The sequence below is a fragment of the Chenopodium album genome, chromosome 13 (assembly GCF_948465745.1).
Source record: "Chenopodium album chromosome 13, dcCheAlbu1.1, whole genome shotgun sequence".
Lineage (NCBI taxonomy): Eukaryota > Viridiplantae > Streptophyta > Magnoliopsida > Caryophyllales > Amaranthaceae > Chenopodium > Chenopodium album.
The window spans coordinates 21,824,175-21,849,035 of NC_137846.1; the positions used below are offsets into that span (position 1 = coordinate 21,824,175).

A 24,861-nucleotide genomic window follows, 5' to 3' on the forward strand; every position below is an offset into this window, starting at 1 on the left:
ATAAACGAGCACCGAGAAAACACCCTGTCTAAGCAATACAACAAACAAACAGGTAGCAGCAGCAGTAGTTTCTTCTTCAAAAAGCGTCAACCAACAACACCACTCAAAAACTCAAACTCAAATTCAATCCATTCAATTCATTTCAATTAATACCCAGAAATCTCTTTCATTCTCTCTCCTCCAATTCAAACTGCTGAAGAAATCAGTAAAAATGGGGTTGCCAATGCACCCAGTTGCTGGAGGAGCAGTATCAATGGATACTTTAAGCTCTAAAGCAGCTTTAATGCGGGAATCACTTCAAAAGAGTCAAACAATCACTGATAATATTGTTTCAATTTTGGGTTCTTTCGATCATCGTCTTTCCGCCCTCGAAACCGCCATGCGTCCTACCCAGGTTCACCTCTTTTTCTGTGAACTTTGAATTTTGTGAAAAGGGGTTTTGATTTTTGAGGTTGATCTTGTAATTTGATTGAGTTTTTCAGATTCGGACACATTCAATTCGAAGAGCTACTGAAAATATTGACCGGACTTTGAAGTCTGCTGAAGTGATCTTGGCTCAATTTGACCTTAGTCGTGAGGTTAGTTTTGTGATCATTTTGTTTAATTTTGCCCCCTTTTTTTAGTTGATTTTGTTATTGCATTTTTTTTTTTGTGAATTTAGTACAGTTTGATCTGATATATATAGGTTATTGGATGACTATAGTGAATTAGTGATATAAATATTTGGTCGTGATATGATTTTAGATATATTGACATTTATGAAGGTAATGGTTGATGTTGCTTTGACAATTGAGGCCGAATTCTGGACTCTCATTGTTTGCTACCTATGAACACGGATGACATGTTGTGAGAACAAATTTGGTAAACTTTAGTGGTTGGCCATGGCAATTAAGCCTCATGGGCCAATTATTTTGAGAATTAGTTCATATGATCTTCATTAACTTTCAAAGTTGCATGGGAGTATATTTCACGATGTTAGTTTGTTTTGGAATCGTCTCAATGTGTAGTTTTCGAATATCAAGTTTTTATAATTTATACTTACCGATAATTAAAGATCTTATTAGTCGAAGTTTAGATTTGACATATGTGCCCTTGGGGCAATTAAATGAAAAACAGAGGGAGTATTACATTAGGGCAGTAGTTTCTATTAATTAGCACAAAAAGGGCCTAATGAACACATAATTTTTGGTTTGATTACTGTAGCACTAGAATACTAGAACTGGATATAATGGTATATTGTGCTCACTACCCACATTTAAAAATTGCTTGGATCCACTCATGGTTGCTTTTATGTGTCAGTTTGCTTAGGACCATAACCACGTAATCAATCTGTTGTAAGTGAAGGGTCACATTCTAATTGGCCAATGAAAACCATCTTATTATTTTTTGTAATATAAATAACTACATAATAAGTACCAGATATTTAAGTTTTTGCCACTACTTAGACGTATTCCATTAAGTGATAGGGTTGTTTGCAAAATTTGATATATATAACGTATTCAAAACGAGAATTGCCTTTTTTTTATATGTTATTTCTTCATAATTTTGGTATTTATTTGATTTTTTGGTAGAATTTTGGATTTAAATTGATTGTTTCAAGGGTTATTCACCTGGTGTAGAGGCTCGTCATAAGGTTGTGATCTCGCGGTGATGATATACATCATAGTGCTAATTTGCTGCTTTTCCTTTACTATTTGAAGTTGCAATAAGCTTTATCCATCCCTCCAGCCTACTCTTATCAACACACACACAAAAAAAAAAAAAAAAAAAAAAAAAAAATAGAAAGGATAAAAAAAACAAAAAGCATAGAAAGAGCTGTTAGGTGTTGGCTATGTGCATGTGTTGCATCTCTAGGTTAATATACCTGACATACTTTTAACTCACTTCCATCTTTGTGTCTTTTTACTTCTTTTTATGACAATAGAGTAGCTTTATGAGCCATGGGTTTGACTTGTAGGCTGAAGCCAAAGTACTAAAGGGGCCACACGAAGATTTGGAAAGTTATTTGGAAGCAATTGATCAACTAAGAGGCATCATTCGATTTTTTGGTAATTGCAAAGGCTTTAGGAATAATGAGGGGGTGGCCAACCATGTAAACAGTTTACTGGGTAAGGCAGTTCTTAAGCTGGAGGAGGAGTTCAAACAACTGCTATCATTGTACAGGTGCGTGAATTTACAATTAAGTTAAAAAAAAATAAAAATAAGGTTGCTCCTTCATTGTGTTTGTTTTGTTGTAAAGCCTTTTTTTTTTAAAAAAAAAATAAAAAATAAAAAATTAACTACTGTGCCTTCATCTTGAACTCTGATAGCATAAAACATTTACACTTCAGTGATTTGAATTAAATCTACGTCTCCTTTCATAATTGTGTAGGAGAACATGTGTCAATGCTTGAGATGTTTAGTTTATTTGCCCTGCTTTTCCTGCGCTGAACAGATAGAACCTATTAAGGGAAAAAAGGGAAATGTTACAGTGATCTAGAGGTACAATGTACTGTTAAGATATGTATGGTGAAGAAGAGGCCGGAAATTTTTACACAAGAGCAAGAGCATATTGAAACCATCTAGCTAATTTTCACTAGAAACTATGTCGTATCCTCAAGGTCTGGTTGTATCAGAAGAAAGAGGATTGTAAATTATATGAATATAAAATTTACAAATCAAGGAAAAAGGTTTTATTTATGTTTGGAAAATTTCAACCTTCTGACAAATGGTGAAGGGGGTATTCGAATCTGGAGGACAATTGCATCTTAGAGTTTGGATTTTTATGGACATTTGCATTGCATTGAGCAACAGCTACAATACTAAGGCGTATGGTACTTTTGTAATATACCCGGCATGTCTGTGGTAAGGTTAAGGAAGCAGGAATGACTGGAGTAAAACGTATTAGCCAAGCTCATATGGCGTAAAGCCGTAAAATCATTGCATTTCCTCCCCCCCAACTCTTCCCACTTCATCTTTTTCTAAGCTGAATTCTCAATTTTGACTGCCTTCTAGACCTGAAAGTGTTGACTTGTATTCTTCCTTACATACTACCTCCGTTTTTTTTTAGTTGACACGTTTTGACTTTAGCACTATTCACACACCTCCCTTTGACCGTGTTTTGTGCTTTATACGTAATGAAAATAATAGTCATGTGAGATCTTGTTAGATTCGTCACGTTATATACTTTCAAAATATCAACTTTTCATAATTTTTGCTTATCGATAATTAAAGATATTAATGATTGAATAAGTGCATTGGCAAACATGACTAAAGAAACGTGTCAACTAAAAAGAAACGAAGGAAGTATAATCAACAAATCTTGTTTTTGCATATACAAATTTGATGTGTTTGATATTTACTTTCATTTGTAATAAGCTGTGTCCATTACAGTGTTGATATCTCCTCATATTTTATTGATCTTTTTCTGTGTGATGCGAGGATATCAGTAAGCCTGTTGAACCAGATCGCCTTTTTGAATGTCTCCCTAATTCGATGCGACCTTCCTCTGGTTCTCATGGAGATCAGGCTGATCCCAGTACCAAAAATCATGGTGATTCTAAAACTTCAGAGAATGCTGTCTACACACCACCTGCTCTCATACCTCCGCGAATACTTCCTTTGCTGCATAACTTAGCTCAGCAAATGGTTCAGGCAGGGCATCATCAGCAAGTACTCAAAATTTACAGGTGGTGTATTTATTTATGCTAATGCACAATAAATTTCCATATGTCATGTCTTAAATGAGTGCTTGGTCATCTGGTTATTAAGTTTGGCTAGAATAATTTTAAATCTTGTCTTTCAGTAGCCTAGACTGCATGCTTTATATATGTAATGCTAGTTATCCATCCTTGCAATGCTGAAATTCAATTTACTTGTTCTTTTGGAGGGCCTGGGGAAGAGGAGGGGAGGGATTGGGATGTCATGTAATAACAGCAGGTAGTGTCTTAAATCCTGTTCGAGACTGTAAGGGTTATATATAAGATTCAACACTAGATTTTTGATATATAAGATTCAACAATAGATTTTTGTATATTATGCTGGAGCATTTTTAGGATGTTACAAATGTCTCTTATAAGATTATCCTTTTTGTTTTTGTATAACTAATTCATTTATCCAGACGCACAAGGGCCTATTGGATAGTGCTATAACTAGGGGTGAGCGTAGCAGGGTACCCTGTAAAAATATCGGTACCCGGAACCGGAACCTGTTGCAACAGGTTCCTAAAAGTAGGAACCGGAACCGGAACCTGTTGCAACAGGTTCCTAAGATTTGGGAACCGGAACCGGAACCTGCAGGTTCCGGTTCCTAAACAGGGTACCCTGTTTTTCAAAGTAAGCTTAATAGTTACTTGATAATTGTGACAATTCTATATTTTTAAAAATGGATGTTCACAATAAAAGCTTACAACTTTAGTAAACTGCTTCAAATATAACAAACCAACACTAATTGTCTAGAATATTCAATACCATATAGGTTTCGGTTTCATGTATCCTATAGGGAATATGTACTAACAGGGTACCCTACAGGTTCTAGGTCCAAAATTTTATTACCCAGAACCGGAACCTGTTGCAACAGGTTCCCAATTTTATTACCCGGAACCGGAACCTGTTCAACAGGTTCCGGGTTTGGAACCTGCGGTTCCGAACAGGTTCCGGTTCCACATCAGGGTACCCTAAATTTTTGCTCACCCCTAGCTATAACTGCTGTCATATGGCTTTGTTTCTATATTCATCTTATGTTTTTCATCTAGTCTTATCTGTCTTCTCAATGCCATTCCCACTTTTATAGCCTAATGGGCTCTTCATAAGCATGGTTAATATAGATTAAGCAGGAAAGTTCAGATTTTGCTTCAAAGATATAGCAGGTTTTAGAGGCTGCAAATGGAAATTTTTGGATTGGGTTTTATTTAGGTCATATCCTGGTGAAATCGTTCCTTCAATTTCAATTCTCTTTAGATCATACTTGGATCTATTGTTAGTTCATGACAAAAATTCAATTCAAAATTTTCATATTCAAGATTTAGGTTGGTTAGGTTTTGGATACAATATTGGTTTGGATTGGATAATTTGGATAACATTGAGGGTTTATTTTTCTAGGTTGTTCAGCAGCCTATTAGATGTGCTAAGCTGCCAACTGCTTTCCCCTGGCTCTTTTTCCCAAATGTTGATCGTCAGCTCATAAATGAGGCTTTGACACTTGGCAATAGCTTAAAGTTTGAAAGAAAAAGAGGTTATGATAGGATTTGTAATCTAGGTGAGAACAAACTTTTGGGTTGCTTTCCCACCTCCAAGTCATCTCTATCATATGCCTTTCAAATTCCCACTATTTGTCAAGACAAAATTGTCTATGTAGTTTCCATACAATGAAGATTTTGCTAGATTTTGGCTTAAAATCTAGTATGTGTGAATACCAATGTTGAATCCCACAATCAATTAGGTATAATTGAAAAATTGATAAACATAGTTTTTTAAGTTTTTGGTCATTCAAGCTCATTAAGTATCTGTTTAGCTTACATGAGTAAATACATAGAACCGTAGAATTTTTGAGTAAATAAAGTTGGAATGTTTTTAAATAGACTAAATTCAAGAGCAAGGATATACACAAAATTATGGAATTGTACCTAGCCCGAACTGATGAGTTTATACAGGAAAAATCACACATGTAGTTCCTATAGGCAATAGGTTTTAGCACTTCCCATATAAAGTTCTAGGCAATTGCAATATCTTGGAAGATATCCACCCTAACAATTGTCAAGAGATTCAAGACTAGGCTAATTGGATAAGATTATGAGAAAGATATCTATACCTAGTTTATGAAAACTAAAACCATTAGTGCCACTTGTATCACCTACCTCTAATCTTTCTTTTCTCTCTCTCTCTCTAAATTATTTTTAAAACATAGTTATATCCTTCATTCTTTTATATGTATCTAATAATGATGTTTTTCTTTTCACATTCATGATTTTTTTTATCTTTATTCGAGTATAGTTTAATGTTCACTATTTCAATTCCTCTCTCTACCTTTTCATTTTTCTCTATAATATATACATAGTATATGATTCAACAGCCCGTGCATTGCACAGGTCAAATGGCAATATAATGAATAAAATAATAACCGAGGAAACACTCTATTGCTTCCAACTCCTACAGACAAATTTATGTTGCAGGATCCTATGGGTTCCTCAGTGTAAGATACAACACCTAAATTGGCTAAATATATCTCATAGTGAAATAAGTATAGTTATTGAGTTAGGGCAAGTTCTGGGGTCCCTTATTTCTGTACCTGCTTAAATGTGTTCATTGCATACCTGTCACCCATCCACTACTTGTGATATGCATGAACTCCCGACATCCTTACATTATAGAAACTACCCTGAGTCCTGCAGACTTAGACAGCGCAAGTAACACCTTGCGTTCCATGTATGATGTGAAGGTTTTTGACATTGTTCTGAACTTTATAAAGTATAGTCTGATAACAGTTGATCACAAATTTCTTTTCAGGGATACCCGTGCCTCAGTCTTAGAGCAAAGCCTGCGTAAATTGGGTGTTGAAAAGCTTAGCAAAGAAGATGTTCAGAAAATGCAGTGGGAGGTTTTGGAGGCTAAGATTGGGAATTGGATCCATTTCATGCGCATTGCTGTAAGAATTAATTTCTGGATTTGGTGTTTTCAGCATGTGAGATGTATAACTGTGTAATCATCCTTATTGCCAACAGGTTAAACTTCTTTTCGCTGGTGAAAGAAAAGTTTGTGATCAGATGTTTGAAGGCATTGATTCCCTGAGGGATCAATGTTTTTCTGATGTTACCGCAAGTAGTGTTGAACTGTTACTTAGTTTTGGTGATGCTATAGCCAAGAGCAAGAGGTCCCCAGAAAAACTGTTTGTGCTGCTTGACATGTATGAAATAATGCGAGAATTGCATTCAGAGGTATTTAATACTCGGGACAATTCTGTAGCTGATGTATTAGTGTTAATGTTAGTACTTGGAGATAAGTATATCAGACAGAGTTCCAACCCATACCAAAATGTTTAGTTTCACACTTGCACATGCACTCAGGTCTTGTATTGTTGTTTCAAGTCAATACCATGCGACTAAATTGTAGCACTTGGGTGAAAAAAAAACTTGCACTCCTATCATGAAGAATATGTCATTTTGTTGAAGTTTTTTGCATTAACATAATTGATAAAGCACTGCCCATTGGACTTCTTTCATATTGTTGCGCAAAATGTAGATTGATTAGGCTTTACAGATTTGCTTTCCAAATTCTGAAGGCTTATTCTTTCACTTGTATTGCAGATTGAATTACTTTTCAGTGGTAAAACTTGCGCAGAAATGAGAGAATCTGCTTTTGGTCTGACAAAGCGCCTTGCACAGACTGCGCAAGAAACTTTTGGTGATTTTGAAGAAGCTGTTGAGAAGGATGCAACAAAAACTGCAGTTTCTGATGGAACTGTCCATCCCCTGACTAGCTACGTGATCAATTATGTGAAGTTTTTGTTCGAGTAAGTTCATCTTTTATATTTCTGCAATTTTCGACTGTTTTCTGATGCAATCTTTCTCTGAATCCAATATTATCTGGATGCTTTAGGTTGAATCTTTGATGAGACTCTCTCTCTCTCTCTCTCTCTCTTAAGTGCATACATAAACATATACAACACACACACACACACACACACACACACACACACACACTTGACATACGCACACACTTAAATGGGAGTTGTGAAAGAAAAAATATGAAATAAATTGTTGTAAAGTGGGATTTATGTAAGAACAAGTAGATAGAAGAGTTGTAGATGGGATTTGTGTAAGAAATATTCAGAAAGAGATTGTTACAAGCAGCATAAGGTGGAAAAAACAATATTGTGTTTGTGGGAGAGACTGACTTAAGGAATGGATCAAAGTGGAGTCGTTAACCAACTTAAAGGTATGAAGGGAGAATATGTTAAACTGAAAGTGACTTAAAATTTTCACTCTACCTTATTTTATTAATTTTGTTATATAAGAATATATTCATTAGTCAGCGTGTGTGGAGAGCCTTTTTATAATTTTGGGTTTGTACTCCATTGTCTAATAGTTTGATTTGCTCCTCCTACAGCTTTTTAGCACAACCTCTTACATTCAACAAGGTGGCAATGCTAGTTCTCTGCCAAGCTTCAAATTTTTGAATTTTTCCCCTGTCTTTTTTATCATTAACCATCTAAAACATGAGAATTCAAATCTGAACAAACTTAATGGATATGATGTCTTCATCATTTATGTCAGATTTTGAGATGAAGAGTATGCAATTGACTGACAAAATTGAATAACTATTGATAATCAATTGGTCAAACTTTGATCAACTACCTAACATATCAGGCTGTATTGTCTATTGAAAAGTTAAAAATTAAATGTACAGATTAGGATCTTATGACACAGAAATTATGAGTCCAATGAAAACCTTTCAGCATCAGCCATATTATGATTTGTTCATTATTGTCATAGTCAGCACTCAGCAGTTAGATTGTTAGAAACAACAGATTGAAAGAATAGTATGTCCTTCATGTGATTGCTGGTGACATATTTAAATACCGTATTCTTGCCTGGACATTCATTCATGGTGATGATGGAGATAAGTAATTGTATTTCTTCTTAATTTAGGATTAGTAGCTGCTATACTGACATAATTGACTTTGTAACTTTTCTGTTTGGCCTTTGTTATGTAAATTCAACAATTACGGCCCAAGATTTGTTCTTGAATGGCTTTACTTCATTCTTAGCTGTGTTACTTTTGGCTTGGACTTTTGGGCATCAAAGGGAAGCGACCTGATTCCTTTTTGCTTGAAATTTGTTTCTGTGGTCTTTTATAAGTGTATCACCTCAAACCAAATTGAAGATTCCTAAATGAATATTAGAAAGTACATGAAAACTCCTAGTAACACTACTTATATATTAACTCGTGTTATCTGAGCTCTGTTTTTGAATAAATGTTGGACTGAAATGTGGAGTTTTGGCCATCAAATTTGGCTAATTGCCTTTGTATGGTAGAAAAGAAATTATTCTGAGCTAACACGTTGGCTGAGGAACAACACTGTAATTTTTGGCTCAAATGATTAATCAGTGTTACTTCAGTGACAAGTTTGATGACGGTTGTCATGTGAGAATTATGTTAAAATTAAGCTAAATAACCAGATCCAAGGAGAGGCTAAATTCGTAAGCCACTAAAAACAATTGATGAACAGGAAGAGAAGTCAATCTACAAGGATAGTTTAAGGATGAGTAATTGTTGGGGTTTTATTTGATAGGATTTTACTTCCTGTTAGTTGTAAGGGGATTACCATGTCAATCTTTGGAATCTTAAGGGCACCTGGTGTATATTGGAAACCATAGTGTACCTGTTGAATTATCGAAACCATGCAATTGAATAGCCTCTCAACTTTTTCATGGCTGTTATGTAGCAATTTAATCCTGGGCTTCTCTTTACTCTACAGGATTTTTTTTTTTCCTTCTCATTTGTGGGAATGAAAGGTTCTTCTAAGTTCAAATTTTAGTTTTTAGGAAATTTTGTCAGAAACCTCCATATAAATCAGTCTTTTTGTCAACATCCTTGTAATTTTTTATTTTTGGTAAGAACATACCTTAAACAATTTTTTTTTTTTTTTTTTTTTTTTTTTTTTTTTTTTGCGGCATCATACCTTATGCTGGAAAATGGGGGTTGACCCTGTTTTCCGACGTTGACTACACACGTGCTTGTCACGTGCTTACTCAATACCACCCGGCCACCCCCTTTCATTTTTCCCCCTTTCCCCTCCAATTACAGTCTCTCCTCTGTTCTTCCCCAAGAAGAGAGAACATCATTAGCGAATGGAACATCAACCCCAGGAAGCAAAGTTCCACCAATCATCTCAACTCCAATGAACTTGTTGAATCTTCACCATTTACCAATTTCTGCAAAATCCCATTAAAGTTCTCCCCCTTTTTTGCAGATTCCAATTCAATTGCACAACCTCACTTACAACTTCACTAGATTAATTTTCTGTGGAACTGCAATTCTGATTGAGGAAGTTCATCCTTTCCATTAAGATTCGACAGTTCCTTGGAATTAACACCCGGTTGTTTAATTTTAGCAAAATTTCCAGAATCTAGGAGAGATTTATCAGTCATACCACCCTTTTCAGAAAGAGAGAACTTCACTTATTTGGGGAAGAAGGTTTTTTGGGCTTCGGTAAGACTCACTTCAAGAATTGAGGGTTTTGCTTCAAAAGATGAAGGAAGAGAAAGAGTAGGAATTGGGTTTAACAAATTGAGGGGTAATTCGTGGGTGTCAGTGATTTTTTCGTTTGGGGGAATTAAATAATTAATTTAACAAATTTCGTCACTTACCTGGCTTTATTATTAAAGTCCCTTGCACAATTTCGCCAAAAAGAATGGAGCTCGTTGCCCTTAATTGCGAGTGATTTGAAAGAGGGGGAAGAATAGAGGAGAGAGAAAGTGTACATGGAGGGGAAAAGGGGGAAAAATGAAAGGGAGTGGTATTGAGTGAGCATGTGGTGTAGTCAACATCAGAAAACCGGGTCAAACTCATTTTTCGACATAAGGTATGATGTCGCAATTTTTTTTTTTGTGTAAGGCTAGGATGCACAGACTCGGGTACGGGTGTCGGACTCGGGTATGGGTCCAAGTGTCAGACTCGAAAATTTCTAAAATCAAGGATCCGGGGACACGTTTTAAAAGAGTCTAAATTTAGGATATGGACTCGGGGACACGGTGTTTAATAATCCATATATATATATATATATATATATATATATATATATATATATATATATATATATATATATATATATATATATTTTGATAAAATAATATTTTTTTAACCAAGGCATTAACATACATTTTTGATATTAAAAATCAGAATAATGGAAATTTTAACTATATTACTGATTGAAAATCTTAATACATAAAGTTGTAGTTCCACTTTTTTAGAGCAAACAAGAAGGGAAAAAAACAGAAATAAAACATCATAGTCTAATGAAACTTGAACTTAACCAAACAAAAAAGAAAAGAAAAAAAAAAACAGAATCATAGCCTAAAGCTCTAGAACGTCAAAAACTCCACTTATTCATCATCTTCAAAAAGTTCATCATCTTCAAAAAGTCCATCATCTTAGATTCTAGTTCTCTTGCTCTTCATCATTAAAAAATCCATCTTCAGTATCTTCAAGAAATAAATTCTCAAAACCTTCAACATACTCATCATCAATAAATAGTGAATCTCCACCTAAAAAATAATGAAAAAAAAATCAATATTCCAAAACTAAATTAAATATATTAATATTTGTTGAAACTATGAGTAATTTAAAATATAATCTGAAATACTCACCGACATCCCAATAAGTAGATGGACCTCTTTTGTACTCTTCTTTCTTCCTAGACATCATTCTTAAATTGGTATGGACATAGACAAGAGCTTCCACTCTTTTTGAAGTTAGCCTATTCCTCGCGATGAAATGAATATTAGAGAAAGAACTCCAGTTTCTTTCACAGCAAGAGGAAGAGAAAGCCAATGCTTGCAAAGTTGGTGTTGATGAACCATAACTAGCCCACCAACTCAAAGGATCTTCATGAGCCCTAGCTTCCATTACATGATGTTCACGAGATTGTCCAAATTCAAATTCAGCATAAATTTTTCTGAGATCATCAGAATTTTTGAACATCTTTTTGAAACACAAATCTCTGTTTTGAGATACTTCTCGATCAACATTAGGTGCAACCCTTGGAACCAATGCACTACCTCCTTGTAACCAAGACTCACTATAATATTTCGGAACTAATGAATGAGCCATACAGTGAAGGGGAGTATTACTTTTATTCCATCTTGATACCAAAACACCTTGAATAACATCAAAAAAAGAGGATTTTCTAGTAATTCTATCTAAGCCTTCTTGCTCATAAATTTTCTCTCTAACCTCTTCAATCATGGTATCCCACATTGTCATATATTAGATGCAAACATGGAGTATCAAGATCAGCTTTCCTCAACCTATTATTAATGATGGGGGCTGTAAAACTCAGAAAATATTCAACTTTGTCCCACCATCTATCCGAAATCACACATTCCTTAACCTTATCAGCCTTGCTTTCTAATTGTGTCTTCCTAAATGTTTTCCATTCAACATCTAAAACCATTTTTTCAAGAGCATTTTTTGTTTCAAACTAACGTTCTGCCATAATAACATGTGAGGCAAAATGTGTTTCTGCTACTTTAAGAAGTGCAAGCTTTGAATATTTTTGAAAAATAGTAAGGGCCTTCTGATGATTCAAAACAAATATAACAATGGCATCACAATCTGACAGTAAGGAAGAGATCCACTTACAGTCATCATACTGACTTGAATTGGCAGTGGGCTCGCATATGCTTTTGAGTGCTAAGTTCATACTATGCACAACACAAGGCGTCCAAAAAATGTGAGGATATTTTGCTTCAATTTTTTCACCTGCTGCTCCAGCATTATCAGTGATAATCTGCACCACATTATGAGCACCTTCCTTGTCAATAACCTTCTGAAAAAGACTAGCAACATAATCTGCATCTTTTATGTTACCACTTGTGTCAAAAGCTTTGAGAAACATTGATCCTCCACCCGACACTGCCATGACATTGATGAGAGGCCTCTTTTGCCGATGAGTCCACCCATCCGAGCATAATGATACTCCCTTCTTCTTCCAAGAATCTCTGAAAGGCTGATGAAGAGTATCAACATGTGTTACCTCTTGCTCAAGTAAAGAGAGCCTCAGCCTATTGTACGGTGGAGGTAGCCAACCAGCACACTTACTGTTCGCCAATTTAAGACAAAACTGGCGAAAGTAAGGATTCCTGACTAGTGAAAATGGAAGTGCGGAAGCATAAATCATCCGAGCACATTCCTTATCTAACTCATCTCTGTCAGCAGCGTTAAAACAGAATTCCACAGTTCCTTTTTTCTTTTTCGGCTGGATTAAATCAGTACCCGGAGGGAGGGTCACATAATCCAATTTCCTCTTTGATTCATACGCTTCTCTATTCTTCAAATTCTCTGCCTTTTCATGCTCTTGCTGCAATTGTGCCTTAACTTGATCGGACATACCCTTACATCCTTCGACACCTTGACCCGACAAACATAAGAGATGGGCTTTCACTTTTGAGTATGAACCAGTCACTAATTTGAGGCAATAGTTGCAGGTCCATTTCCTATTACCACCACTAGTTGCGTTTCCGACAATAGTTACATGATTCCATAATGGTTTGTCATCGAATGATGAAAATTGGTTAGGACTAGGCCTTTTTGGTGCTGAATTTCTTTGGGGGTTAGGCGTGTAGGAGTTTGGTGAGGACATTGATACTGAGGGATGATGATACAATTGGAGAAAATTTCAGTCGAGGTGTGAGAATTTGGAGATCCATGGATGTCGTTTAAATAGTATGAGTACTTGATAGCTGGGGAGACTAAAGCTAAGAGAATTGTAATCGCCATATTTTGGGAGCAGAGGAAGCTTGAATGTGATTGTTTAGGGAATGAATAATCTTAATGGGAGTAGTAGATGGATGATAATGATAGTGCTTTGGGAGGATAAACTTCTCCTACTTGATATACGTGTAGGACATATCTTTTTATGTATAATTGTATAGTACTCCTATCTAGTATGTAGTAAAACTTTTTAAAAATTTGATTAAGTTATGATAAAATGATATGTATATGGCATGATCATAGATTGAATAAGTAATTTAAAATTGTTTCAAAAAAAATAATGTAATTTTAAATTTGATTAAGTTTATGATAAATTGATAAATTTTAAAAATGTAATATCAAATTTGATAAATTGATATTAGTAGTCTTATATTGCATAATCATAGATCGAGGATCAATGATCTTTACAAAATGATCATACCCTACGTAACGGAAAGTTTAATAAAACTTATGATCTAATGATATTAGTCAACCTTATATGTTATATGGCATGATCATAGTTGAATAAGTAATTTTAAATTTGATTAAGTTTATGATAAAATGATATTAGTAGTCTTATATTGCATAATTGTAGATCGAGGATCAATGATCTTTACAAAATGATCATACCCTACGTAACGTTAAGTTTAATAAAACTTATGATCTAATGATACTAGTTAACCTTATATGTTACATGGCATGATCATAGTTTGAATAAGTAACTTTAAATAAGTTTATGATAAAATGATATTAGTAGTCTTATATTGCATTATTATAGATCGAGGATCAATGATCTTTACAAAATGATCATAACCCACGTAACGTTAAGTTTAATAAAACTTATGATCTAATGATACTAGTTAACCTTATATGTTATATGGCATGATCATAGTTTGAATAAGTAACTTTAAATAAGTTTATGATAAAATGATATTAGTAGTCTTATATTGCATTATTATAGATCGAGGATCAATGATCTTTACAAAATGATCATAACCCACGTAACATTAAGTTTAATAAAACTTATGATCTAATGATACTAGTTAACCTTATATGTTATATGGCATGATCATAGTTTGAATAAGTAACTTTAAATAAGTTTATGATAAAATGATATTAGTAGTCTTATATTGCATTATTATAGATCGAGGATCAATGATCTTTACAAAATGATCATAACCTACGTAACGTTAAGTTTAATAGTTATGATCTAATGATATTAGTTAGCTTAGCTTAGTTTATGATGAATTATAATGATCATAGCCTATGTAACGGTTTAGGGTTTAGGGTTTGGGATTAGGTTTAGGGTTTAGGGTTAGGGATTAGGGTTAGGGTTTAGGATTTAGGGTGATTAGGATTATTTAGGTTTACAAAAGTTATCATAATCTATGTTGGAGTGAATATTATACAATTAATCTTAATAATTCGAGTGTTATATTAATTAAAAATTAGTTTTTTTTTAAAATAAATTTTACAATGAACGTACACTTGAATGAGTAAAAATAAGAAGGATTTATTAAAAATTGATTTGAGCCTACATATATAACAATATAACATTAAAAGTACATTTGAGTGAAAATGAAGGATTTTGTTTTTTTTTTTTTGTTTTTGGTTTTATTTTTAATAATCCTTTAGAATTTTATAATAGTTAAAAATAATTATTGAAGGTCGCAAAGAATTAACATTTTTTTCAAAGAAGAAAATATAATATAATATAATGTTGTTTCTCTTAATCATTTTAATGTATATATAACATTTTTTTTGCAGAGAATATATATATTTTTCGAACAAATATAATATGTATTTTTTTTAGGAAAAGAAATTTAATATGTATACAAATTACTCTTAATCATTTTTAATTTATTTATAATTTTATCGGATTTAAATTAATGGTTGACCTATCAATATTTCAAAAGATCTTATATATATATATATATATATATATATATATATATATATGTATATGTAGTATATATATGTATATATATATATATATAATAATTAAATTTTTTGATGCTCATTGTTACAAATTTAAAGGTTCCCCCCCCCCCCCCCCCCTAAATTTTGCAACATAGAAAGTATATTTATCATTAACATCCCTCTAATATAAAGTTTTTTCCCCTAATTTTTTCCGCGACATAGCAATGTAGTGTAATTTTTGTAAAAAAAAAAAATACTATGATTATTCTAATTTACGTAGTGGTAAAAGATTTTGAAATGTTAGGATTTCTTTTGAAAAAAAATTGTCATTTATACCATGATTTTTAATTTATGTCGTACATACTTTGTATCTATTATATGTAGTACTAGATTTTGTAATGTTATGATTTCTCTAGTATAAAAAATTCTTATCATTTCTATTTTTTTTAAAGAAAAAGTACACTATGATTTCTAATTTATGTAGTATATATTTTGTATTGTTTATGTCTAATATTAAATGTGTGGTAAAAAATTATACAATGTTATGATTTCTCTAGTAAAAAAAATAAATTAAAATGTTATCATTTCTAAATTTGAATTTTTTTTTTTTTTTTTTGGATGGAAGTTATACATACGTTGTATCTAATCTTAATTACATTGTACAAGATTTTAATTATTATATTATCTTTTTTCTAAAAAAAAATAAAATAATATGATATCAAATTTAGGTACTTTGTATCGACTGTAAAAAAAAAAAAAAAAAAACAGGTACTTTGTCTCGAATCCTAAGTCTTAAATGGTTTCAAAAAAGAAAAAAAATCTTAACTCTTAAATATGTAGCCAAGGATTAAATATGATGATTTCTAATTTAAATATCCAAGTTTTTTTTATTATTTTAAATGATAAATATATAAATATCTAATCTTAAATAGGTAGTACTAAATTCCTAGGAGTACTTTTTTTTTTTTGAGGAAAAGGAAACTAATAAACAAAATGACTTTTCAACTACACAATTTAAAAGATATGGAGTATGTACAGTCTAGCATGTTGAAAATAAAAGGAAAATATTTGAGAATAAAAAGGAAAATATTAATAAAGAATTAAAGATTACACTTCATTAAATACAATTGTCAAAATTATAATATTATTAGATAGAATTGTAGGGTTCCCTCAGAAAATAAAAAAAATTAAAAAAAAAGATAGAATTGTAGGGTTCTTCACACGTAGTAGAATTGTAGGAAAATGTGTTACTTTATTCTACTGTAACACCTAGTAACTAGTAAGGCATCTAGGGTAAAAAAAAAAAATATAAAATAAATGAAAATAATTAAATGGGCATTTACTGTTTTCCACTTTACCAAAGCTTTACAGCTGTTTTGGACTTGGATAACTTACTGTACACAACAAATAAACACAAAAAAAAAAAGCTAAAATTTAATCTAAAAAAGATGCTTCATCTTCTTCCTTTGTCCTTCATCTTCTTACTGTACAAAAAAGACGCTTCATCTTCTTCTTCATCCTACACAAAAAAAATACAAATAAACACAAAAAAATGGCAGCCCTTATGGAGGAATCCAGGTCCGACCCTTGGGAAAACTCCGCCTAATTATGTTTGTTCAAAATTAGGCGAGTCCACTTTCTCTCCCAGGAGTCCGACTCGTATTCCGTGTCCGCACCGGGGTCGCGTCGTGTCGACGCCGGTATGGCTGGGTGGTGGGCCGAGTCCGTGCAACGCAGGTGTAAGGTATGTTCTTACAAAAAAAATTTATTAGAAGGTTTTTGACAAAAAAAATTGATTTATAAGGAGGTTTTTGACAAAACTTCCTAGTTTTTATTCCAAGATAACCTATTATCAACACACACTGGGAAATTTATCTCTAGCCTCTTGAGCATTGTCTCTGTAAAAACTCTGAAGGAATCTAGCACCAAGCTCAGTCCACACCTTATTACTAAATGCAAGAGAAGAAAATAAAAATTCAAAGAACAAAAAAAAATAAGGATGCTGTTGGTTAAATATGCTGAGATCTTGAAATATTGTAAAATCTGTTCACTACTCTTACTTAGTTCCCCATCTATTAAATTTTTGCATATTACCTTGTTGTAAGTCATTTAAGAAGACATGCAACTACAACCATTACTTATGTGATGTGTTTGGTACTTTGGTTCTCAATTTTGCTCAAAAGCTAAGAGGTGGTTATGTTATTATGATCAAAGCTTTGTTAATAATTGCAAAGAGTGCCTAAAAATCTGGTTTGACTTTTCTTGTTGTATATAACCATTCAGTCAAGATTTTCATTTTATGCCTTCCACCTTCAAGTCAGACACCTGATTTTGTATATGTTCATAGGGAAGCACAATGTTCTTGTTATATGTATCTTGGTTTCCTACTCCTGGTTTGTAGTTAGACTGTCGATATATCAAATATACTGCAGTCTTTCTAAGACTAAAGCTTGCTGTGATGGAATGGAGTAATCTAAAAGTTGCCATATCTGCAGCTCTTTGATGTTTTGAGTGTTCAATATTCCTTGAAATCTGATCAAATTTTAGATAATATAAGAGGCTAGATGGAAACTAATTATATTTAGGCCATTACAAAAACTTGTGCTATTCTGTTGCCTGTTAAGATGAGATGCACCTGCTGTAAATCTGGTCTAAGCTTTGTATATTTGATTTCATGTAGCTACCAGTCAACCTTGAAGCAACTATTCCAGGAGTTTGAGAAGGCAGAAGATGCAAATTCTCAGCTTGCCAGTGTGACTATGCGGATAATGCAGGCTCTTCAAACCAATCTTGATGGGAAGTCCAAACAATACAGAGATCCTGCTTTGACCCACTTGTTTCTAATGAATAATATTCACTACATTGTAAGATCTGTACGCAGGTATGTCATCTCAGAAGATCTATCTAGTTAAGCCTTTAAAATTTGTATTAACTTAGTATGGTGGAAACTCTATTGATTGAATCATCTTGAGTTTCAGATCTGAGGCAAAAGATCTATTGGGTGATGATTGGGTGCAAAGACATAGAAGAGTTGTTCAGCAGCATGCGAATCAATATAAGAGGATTGCATGGGCTAAGGTAGGTTCTCACTGAGACATCTTATAGTCAAAGCTTTTGGAATGTGATTGTTGTGTCTTTCAATCATTGTTTTTTCGTCAGTTACGAAATCATTTATCTGTTGGCTTGTTAGCTGGATAATGGTTTGTCATTTTTATGATGAATTTAAAAAGAGAAACCATGTGTAAAAATAAAAGGGAATATTCAATTAACTAAATCATTGGAGGAAATTTGATGATACAACAACAACAATAACAACAACAAAGCCTTAGTCCCAAAATGATTTGGAGTCGGCTAACATGAATTTTCATAAGGAATCGTATGATATAAAGAAAAGGACATAACACAATCTTTTGAAAGAGTTTGAAAAAAGGTGAGTAAAGTGAGTAAACGAAAGAGCAATTAAGAAAAATTAAGGGAGTTCTAAAAGAGAACCAAGAATAAAATTCAAGAAAGGTTTAAAAGAGTGGTTAAAATATTGAAATAAAAAAACATAAAGGTTTGAGAAAACTTTAGCAAAGGAAAACAATCTTCTTCTTCTCCTCCTCTTCTTCTTCTACTTGAACGCCTTAATCCCGCAAATGAGGTTGGAACATGAACCAACACGAGGACTTCCAAGGGGGTCACCCATCCTCTTACTATTCTCAAGTCTAATCTTTGTGGCTCATGTAAAGCGATGTGACAAATTTTACACTATTACTGGCCTATCGTAACCCTCCTTTATCCGGCTTGGGACTAGCAGCGGGAAACCCACTGGCGGAGTTAGCAAAGGAAAACAATATATTTCATGAAACATTAGTGGGCTAAAAAATAAATTAAATATTCAATGTTCCCTAGTATGACTTACGGGTTAAAAATTCAATGTCTTAGGGGTTAAAAATTTTGTTCCCGAGTATGACTTAGGATCCTTTATAATTTGTTTAAGGCAAACTAACAACTAACCCTTAATAAAAGTAACCCACCCTTAAAAAAAATTACTCCTCATTTAGTAGCAACGTTTTGGTTTTTACGCTTGCTAATGCACATTTTGTATCATTAATATCTTTATTTATACTTTAGTAATATGAAGTTAATATTTTGAATATAAAAATCAAGGCGAATCTAACAAAATTCTACATGACTATGTTTGTTTTAATGTTAGAATCACTAAAGGTGGTCATAGGAGTTTGTGAAAATAGTATAGAATTTCCAAGGTTGCAAATTAAAAAGAACTGAGAAAGTATAAAAAGCCCGACCTTTCTCTATTCAAAAAAGAAAAGACCCAGCTGGCTCAGCCCTTAAAAAACTCACCTAATAATTAATTTTGGAAATTTTATTAGAAATTACCTTGGGAGTTTGACTTTTTTCTGGCCTTGTTTATTTTCATGCAAAATTTGCAATAACAGAATGTGAGAGTTTCATCACCTGTGGCAGTTGATCCTGTAAAGTTCCTGATGTTGGAACTTGGTTGATTTAGGTTTTGATATGTTCGAGGATTTCCATATATGCCTAGTTGTCCTTGGCTGAAGATAAATCGTATTAGTTAGCTTGAGTCTTGTTTGTAGATGTGATATTGCATCATGAAATTGCAGTCAACTATCGAAATATTAGCAAAGATGGATGAGTGGTACTCAACATTTGGTTAGCTTTGAAATAGAGGGAATTCAACGAGAGCATGAGTGATCCCTAGATTCATGTTAGAACCATGCTCATGATGAGAACTATTCTTATGGTGAGAACCACATAAAGTTCATGTCATAGAGGTACATCAAATAATTCTAAAGAAGAAACAAAAACTCATTTTTTTTTCCTAATAAACTATTTTCTTTTGTACACTCATGCTAATTTGAAGTCTTTCTCTCCATTTCTAGAAGGTTAATCAGTTGAAACAATCTCTTGCAAAAGAGCATCCTTGCAAAGCTTACCCAGTGTTTGATTTTGAGTAACGTTGAATTAATTAGAGTTGTCCTTTCAACTAACCATTACCAACATACTTCCTCATTTTATAGTTGACATTCTTTGACTTTTGAACTGTTTATAAACTCTACATTAATTAAGTTTTGCGATTTATAATTATGATTAAACATGGCGATGAGGATCTTGTTAGGTTCCTCTCAATGTATATTTTCAAAATATCAACTTTTTATAATATTTACTTATTGATTACAGGAACTAATTGTTGAACTTATGTGTTGGCAAACATAATAAAAGAAATAGGTCATCTAAAAAAGAACAGAGGAAGTATGTGGTGCTTTAAGCTTTTTCAAATTCAATATAGTTTAATGAGTTGTCCTTAAAGCTTTGATACATTTTCTTCTATGGCCTAAACAACAACTGTTTTAATTAAAATTTGTGGTTTGATTTCCTGCACTGTGCCAAAAGATCAAACCCTTACCCTTGTTAAATATGGCGTCTTTGACAATTTGAAGAGGAAAACTCAGCAAAAAAACTTGTAAACTATGAAAATATGAACGGTATAATTACTTGGAAGTACTCTAGTTACATTTGGTTGACTTAGTTGTCTGTTGTTTTCTTTTCCCTTTGAAACACCAAGGAAATCTAAAATAGAAGACATTTGTGGCTGTATATACTCACTTTTTTTTCCTCTTTTGTGAACTAAACACTATGGTTTTCTCCATCAAAACCCAAATGAATGAAATATTACAAGTTACCCAACTTTAATTTCTGTAATATTCTTTATGTCAAAGTGATATCCCCAATCATACTACTCGTAACTTTTTCATATAGTCATCTGGCTAAGGTATTGGAAAAAAAAACTTATGGTTGATCAAATACAATGACCTGTGGTGATGACAAGGTGCTGTTTGGGGGGGGGGGGGGGGGGGGCAGCAATGGTGGTGGTGGTGCAATGACTGGTAATTGTTGCATGCTAGGAAATGTTTAGAAGTTTAGAACTATACATTAATTAAAAAGTTTTTTCAAATAATATTATCAAGGTGATAATGATTTACTTCTTAGATGATAGAATCTTGCATTTACCCTTAGTGCATTTGTGTTATAGATTATTTACTATATTGTCCAATGTCAATAATTTTTTTATGCAATTAGTAAGATATTGTGTGAGTAATTTTATTTTTCAATAAAATGCCCCCTTTTTTAATGCATAAAGGTAGAGAAGCATTACCGTGGAGGCGTGGACATTGTCATTTGACTTTTCTTGCAAATTACAATCAAACTAACTAGGCAAAATATCCTGTAGGTTTTTTTTATTTTTTTATTTTTTTATTTTTTGATAAAAAAATATCCTGTAGTGTTAGTATAGTAGTATTTTGATTGCACTGACAGTTCCACCAGTCATCTGACTGAAGAAATCTGTTGCCTTTTGTGGTTGGCAATTTCATAATTTTGATGTTCCCTTATTGCCATGCACTGTATCTGAATATATTTTCTGCTTGTAGATTCTGCAATCTCTCTCCACACAGGGTTTGACTTCATCTGGGGGAGGGACTGGAATTCCATCTGATGGAGGAAATAGTAGTGGAGTATCAAGAGCATTAATCAAGGACAGGTTAGCTTTTAATCTTACTGCTTGCAAAATATGCCTTTTTGCATTTGACAAGTTCTGATTAAGTGGAGTTGTGATTGCAGGCTAAAAACATTCAATGTGCAATTTGAGGAGCTTCATCAAAGACAATCTCAGTGGACAGTGCCTGACACAGAGTTGCGTGAATCTCTGAGACTTGCAGTTGCTGAAGTCTTGCTCCCTGCATATCGATCCTTCGTCAAACGCTTTGGGTATGTGCTCTTGTGTCTTGTTCATTCCATGTCTTGGTAAATTATCCCTGAGGATCTTCGTTGTGCTTCATCTCCAAGCCATTCCCGGCAAATGTCATGGTGGGTAGGTAATTGGTAACACTTATCACACAAGTTGACTGAAACTTTCTTTTGTTTGATAAGGCTTCTTTTCATTTGGTTATATTGTATCCTACAGATATAACATTATACCTTGTGATACCATCAATGGAATATTCCACCATTTGTAGTGATGATTTGGCCTAGGGTGGGATATATAGGTGGCTAAGCTGAGCCAGAATTTAGAAGCCTTATCAAGCAATATACAAAGAAGGCTCTTTTAGCCTCCGCCATACAATTGCAAAGAGGCTGCTTTGACTACAGTCATGATCCAGAAGACTATTCAATGGCCCAATACATCACAAAAAAAAGAACGGAAGTGAAAGAGACAGTACTCAGTAGATTTCATTAGTTGTAATTTGAAGTTCATAGTTTATCTGTTTGGGAGACCCTATCAACTGGATCAGGCTTGGACTAATCTCAGTCTAGGGCTTCTGCCCACGTCCCCACCCCAGGCTTAGCCCCAAGCGCCCAAGCCTTTTCCTAATCAGAGTTGGCTAAGGGCCACTTCCCAGTTCCTACCTTCATATCAAACAGAAAATTATTCAGCTCTTCATGGGATTGCCATTCTTGTTTCTGATATTGTAGCAGGAATTTGCGTGTACTCTTAACTAGATGCTTAACTCTAATAATACTTGGAGTGCTGCTATGTTTGTGAGAATGTTGGGTTGAGATGTTGGTTCAAAGTAAGGAGGAAGTATATGATTATAATTCCTTTCTTTCTGCAACTTGTGTGAAGTTGTGATAACACAGGTATTCTTATGTTTTGTAATTTCATCAGTTAATATGTGACTGTTACAACTGTTTTCTGCTGCTGACCTCTCTCATTTGGATTATTGGGGTTGGTTGATTGCATAGTTTGATGCCAGATCATATTGGTTAGATTTTGACTTTCTTCAACCACCACCAGCCCTCGACTGCCCAGTATGGATTTTGCCATTGGAAAGGTCTGGAGTTTGGGATCTATGCAACCTGTGGTGCGCACAAATCTTAAGCTCATTAAGAAAACTACTAGCAAAGTGGCAGCTTGTGATGGAGACTGGAAGGTGACCAGATTAGAGTGTGAGGGCTGGATGGGAGTTGAGGAGTAAGTAGTTTGAAGGGGAGGTGAAAAAGCGATTCTAAAACCAAAAAAACCAATCTGGACATAGTCTGACAGGATATGTGATACTATGATACTTCCAATCAAGTTATTTGAATCCAAAGATTAAGGGATGTAATCTATGTTGCTCTATACTATAAACAAATAGAAGGTTCCACTACATTTTTGGGGCTTTTGCACTCCATGTTTTTTTTTTTTTTTTTTCCTTCTTGAGCGTGAAAACAACTATGGTTATATATGTGTGGTGATGTTGATATATTGACGTATGCTTTTTAAATTGAGTATTAGTCTGAAATAAAACTTGTTTCATGTCAATTCAGGCCTTTGGTTGAGAGTGGGAAGAACCCTTCAAAATACATCAGATACACACCAGAAGACTTGGAAAGAATGTTGGGTGAGTTCTTTGAGGGTAAGACTTTAAATGAGCCAAAAAGATAGTCATGATGTAAAGAAGTTTCTATGTTAGAAGGTTTTCGGCTTCCATGTAAAGTTGCCAGAGGAACAGCAGAACAAACAAATTAACTTTGAATGTGTATATACTTGTTGAGACGTTGAAATGGTGCATCTTTTCTCATGTTTTCTGACTTACTAAGGGTGAATTTAGTGGTTTAAAATCTGAAATAAGTTGTACTTTTTTTCTACTCTCTCTTCGCTTTTTTTTTTTTTTTTTTTTTTTTTTTCTTCTTCTCTTCTCTAGAAAAAGTCTCATTTATTAAAGGTTACCAAAAACTGAAGAAAAAACCCAGTAGTTCCTCAATGCATATTTTTTATTGAACACAAATTCTTATGTGACTAGCTATCATGGGGTTTATTTTCTTAGTGTTATAGAAGTTACTTATTGATCAATGTTACATGAGTTACTTGGTCAGTGTTATAAGGATTACTCGGTCTTTATTACAAGGGTTACTCAATCAATATTATAGGATTTACTTTGTTCTTTTACAAGCGGCCACATAGTGTGGCCAGCCGCACACAACCGCGCTTTTAACTGAATTGTCTCCAATCATCAATAAATTTTTGTTTTTCTTTTTTGAAAAAATATGAATGAGATAATGCAACAAGATTTCACATTGTTATGTTTATTCTTACGAAAAATTCACTACAAATAAATAATATGTAATGTTTCCATAGTCTAAAATTTTAACATAGTTCAAATTAAGTTTAATTAAATGATTTAAACATGAGTTTTTAAATAAATAATAAGAAAGTAAATTTCATAATGCTTACCTAAAATAAATACCGTTATCATGTTAAAGATTTTTTTTTTCCAAACATTAATTATGCATACGTTAGAGATTTTTTCAAAAACATTAATTATATACGTGTAAATTACACAAAATTCCTTCAGTATTGATAGAAAAAGACAACTTCATATCTTGATAAACATCAAATGTATTTTTTTTTTTTTGAAAGCAACATCAAATGTATTTCAAGAAGATTAACCTGCGCAAGCATGTACAGTTGAGCATGGTCTAGGCTAGC

At 33.4% G+C, this 24,861-nt stretch overlaps 1 protein-coding gene across 1 annotated transcript; it reads left to right on the forward strand.

Moving 5' to 3' along the window:
• Window positions 1-24,020, forward strand: LOC145574693 (exocyst complex component EXO70A1-like). Its single transcript, XM_081632545.1, has 12 exons — window positions 1-394; window positions 483-578; window positions 1,958-2,163; window positions 3,429-3,668; window positions 6,483-6,621; window positions 6,698-6,910; window positions 7,280-7,485; window positions 18,049-18,249; window positions 18,347-18,446; window positions 21,824-21,933; window positions 22,014-22,160; window positions 23,700-24,020. Exons 1-12 carry the CDS (start codon window positions 212-214, stop codon window positions 23,815-23,817), a joined length of 1,959 nt encoding a protein of 652 aa, XP_081488671.1. The 5' UTR covers window positions 1-211; the 3' UTR covers window positions 23,818-24,020.
• Window positions 24,021-24,861: the final 841 nt, after the last annotated feature.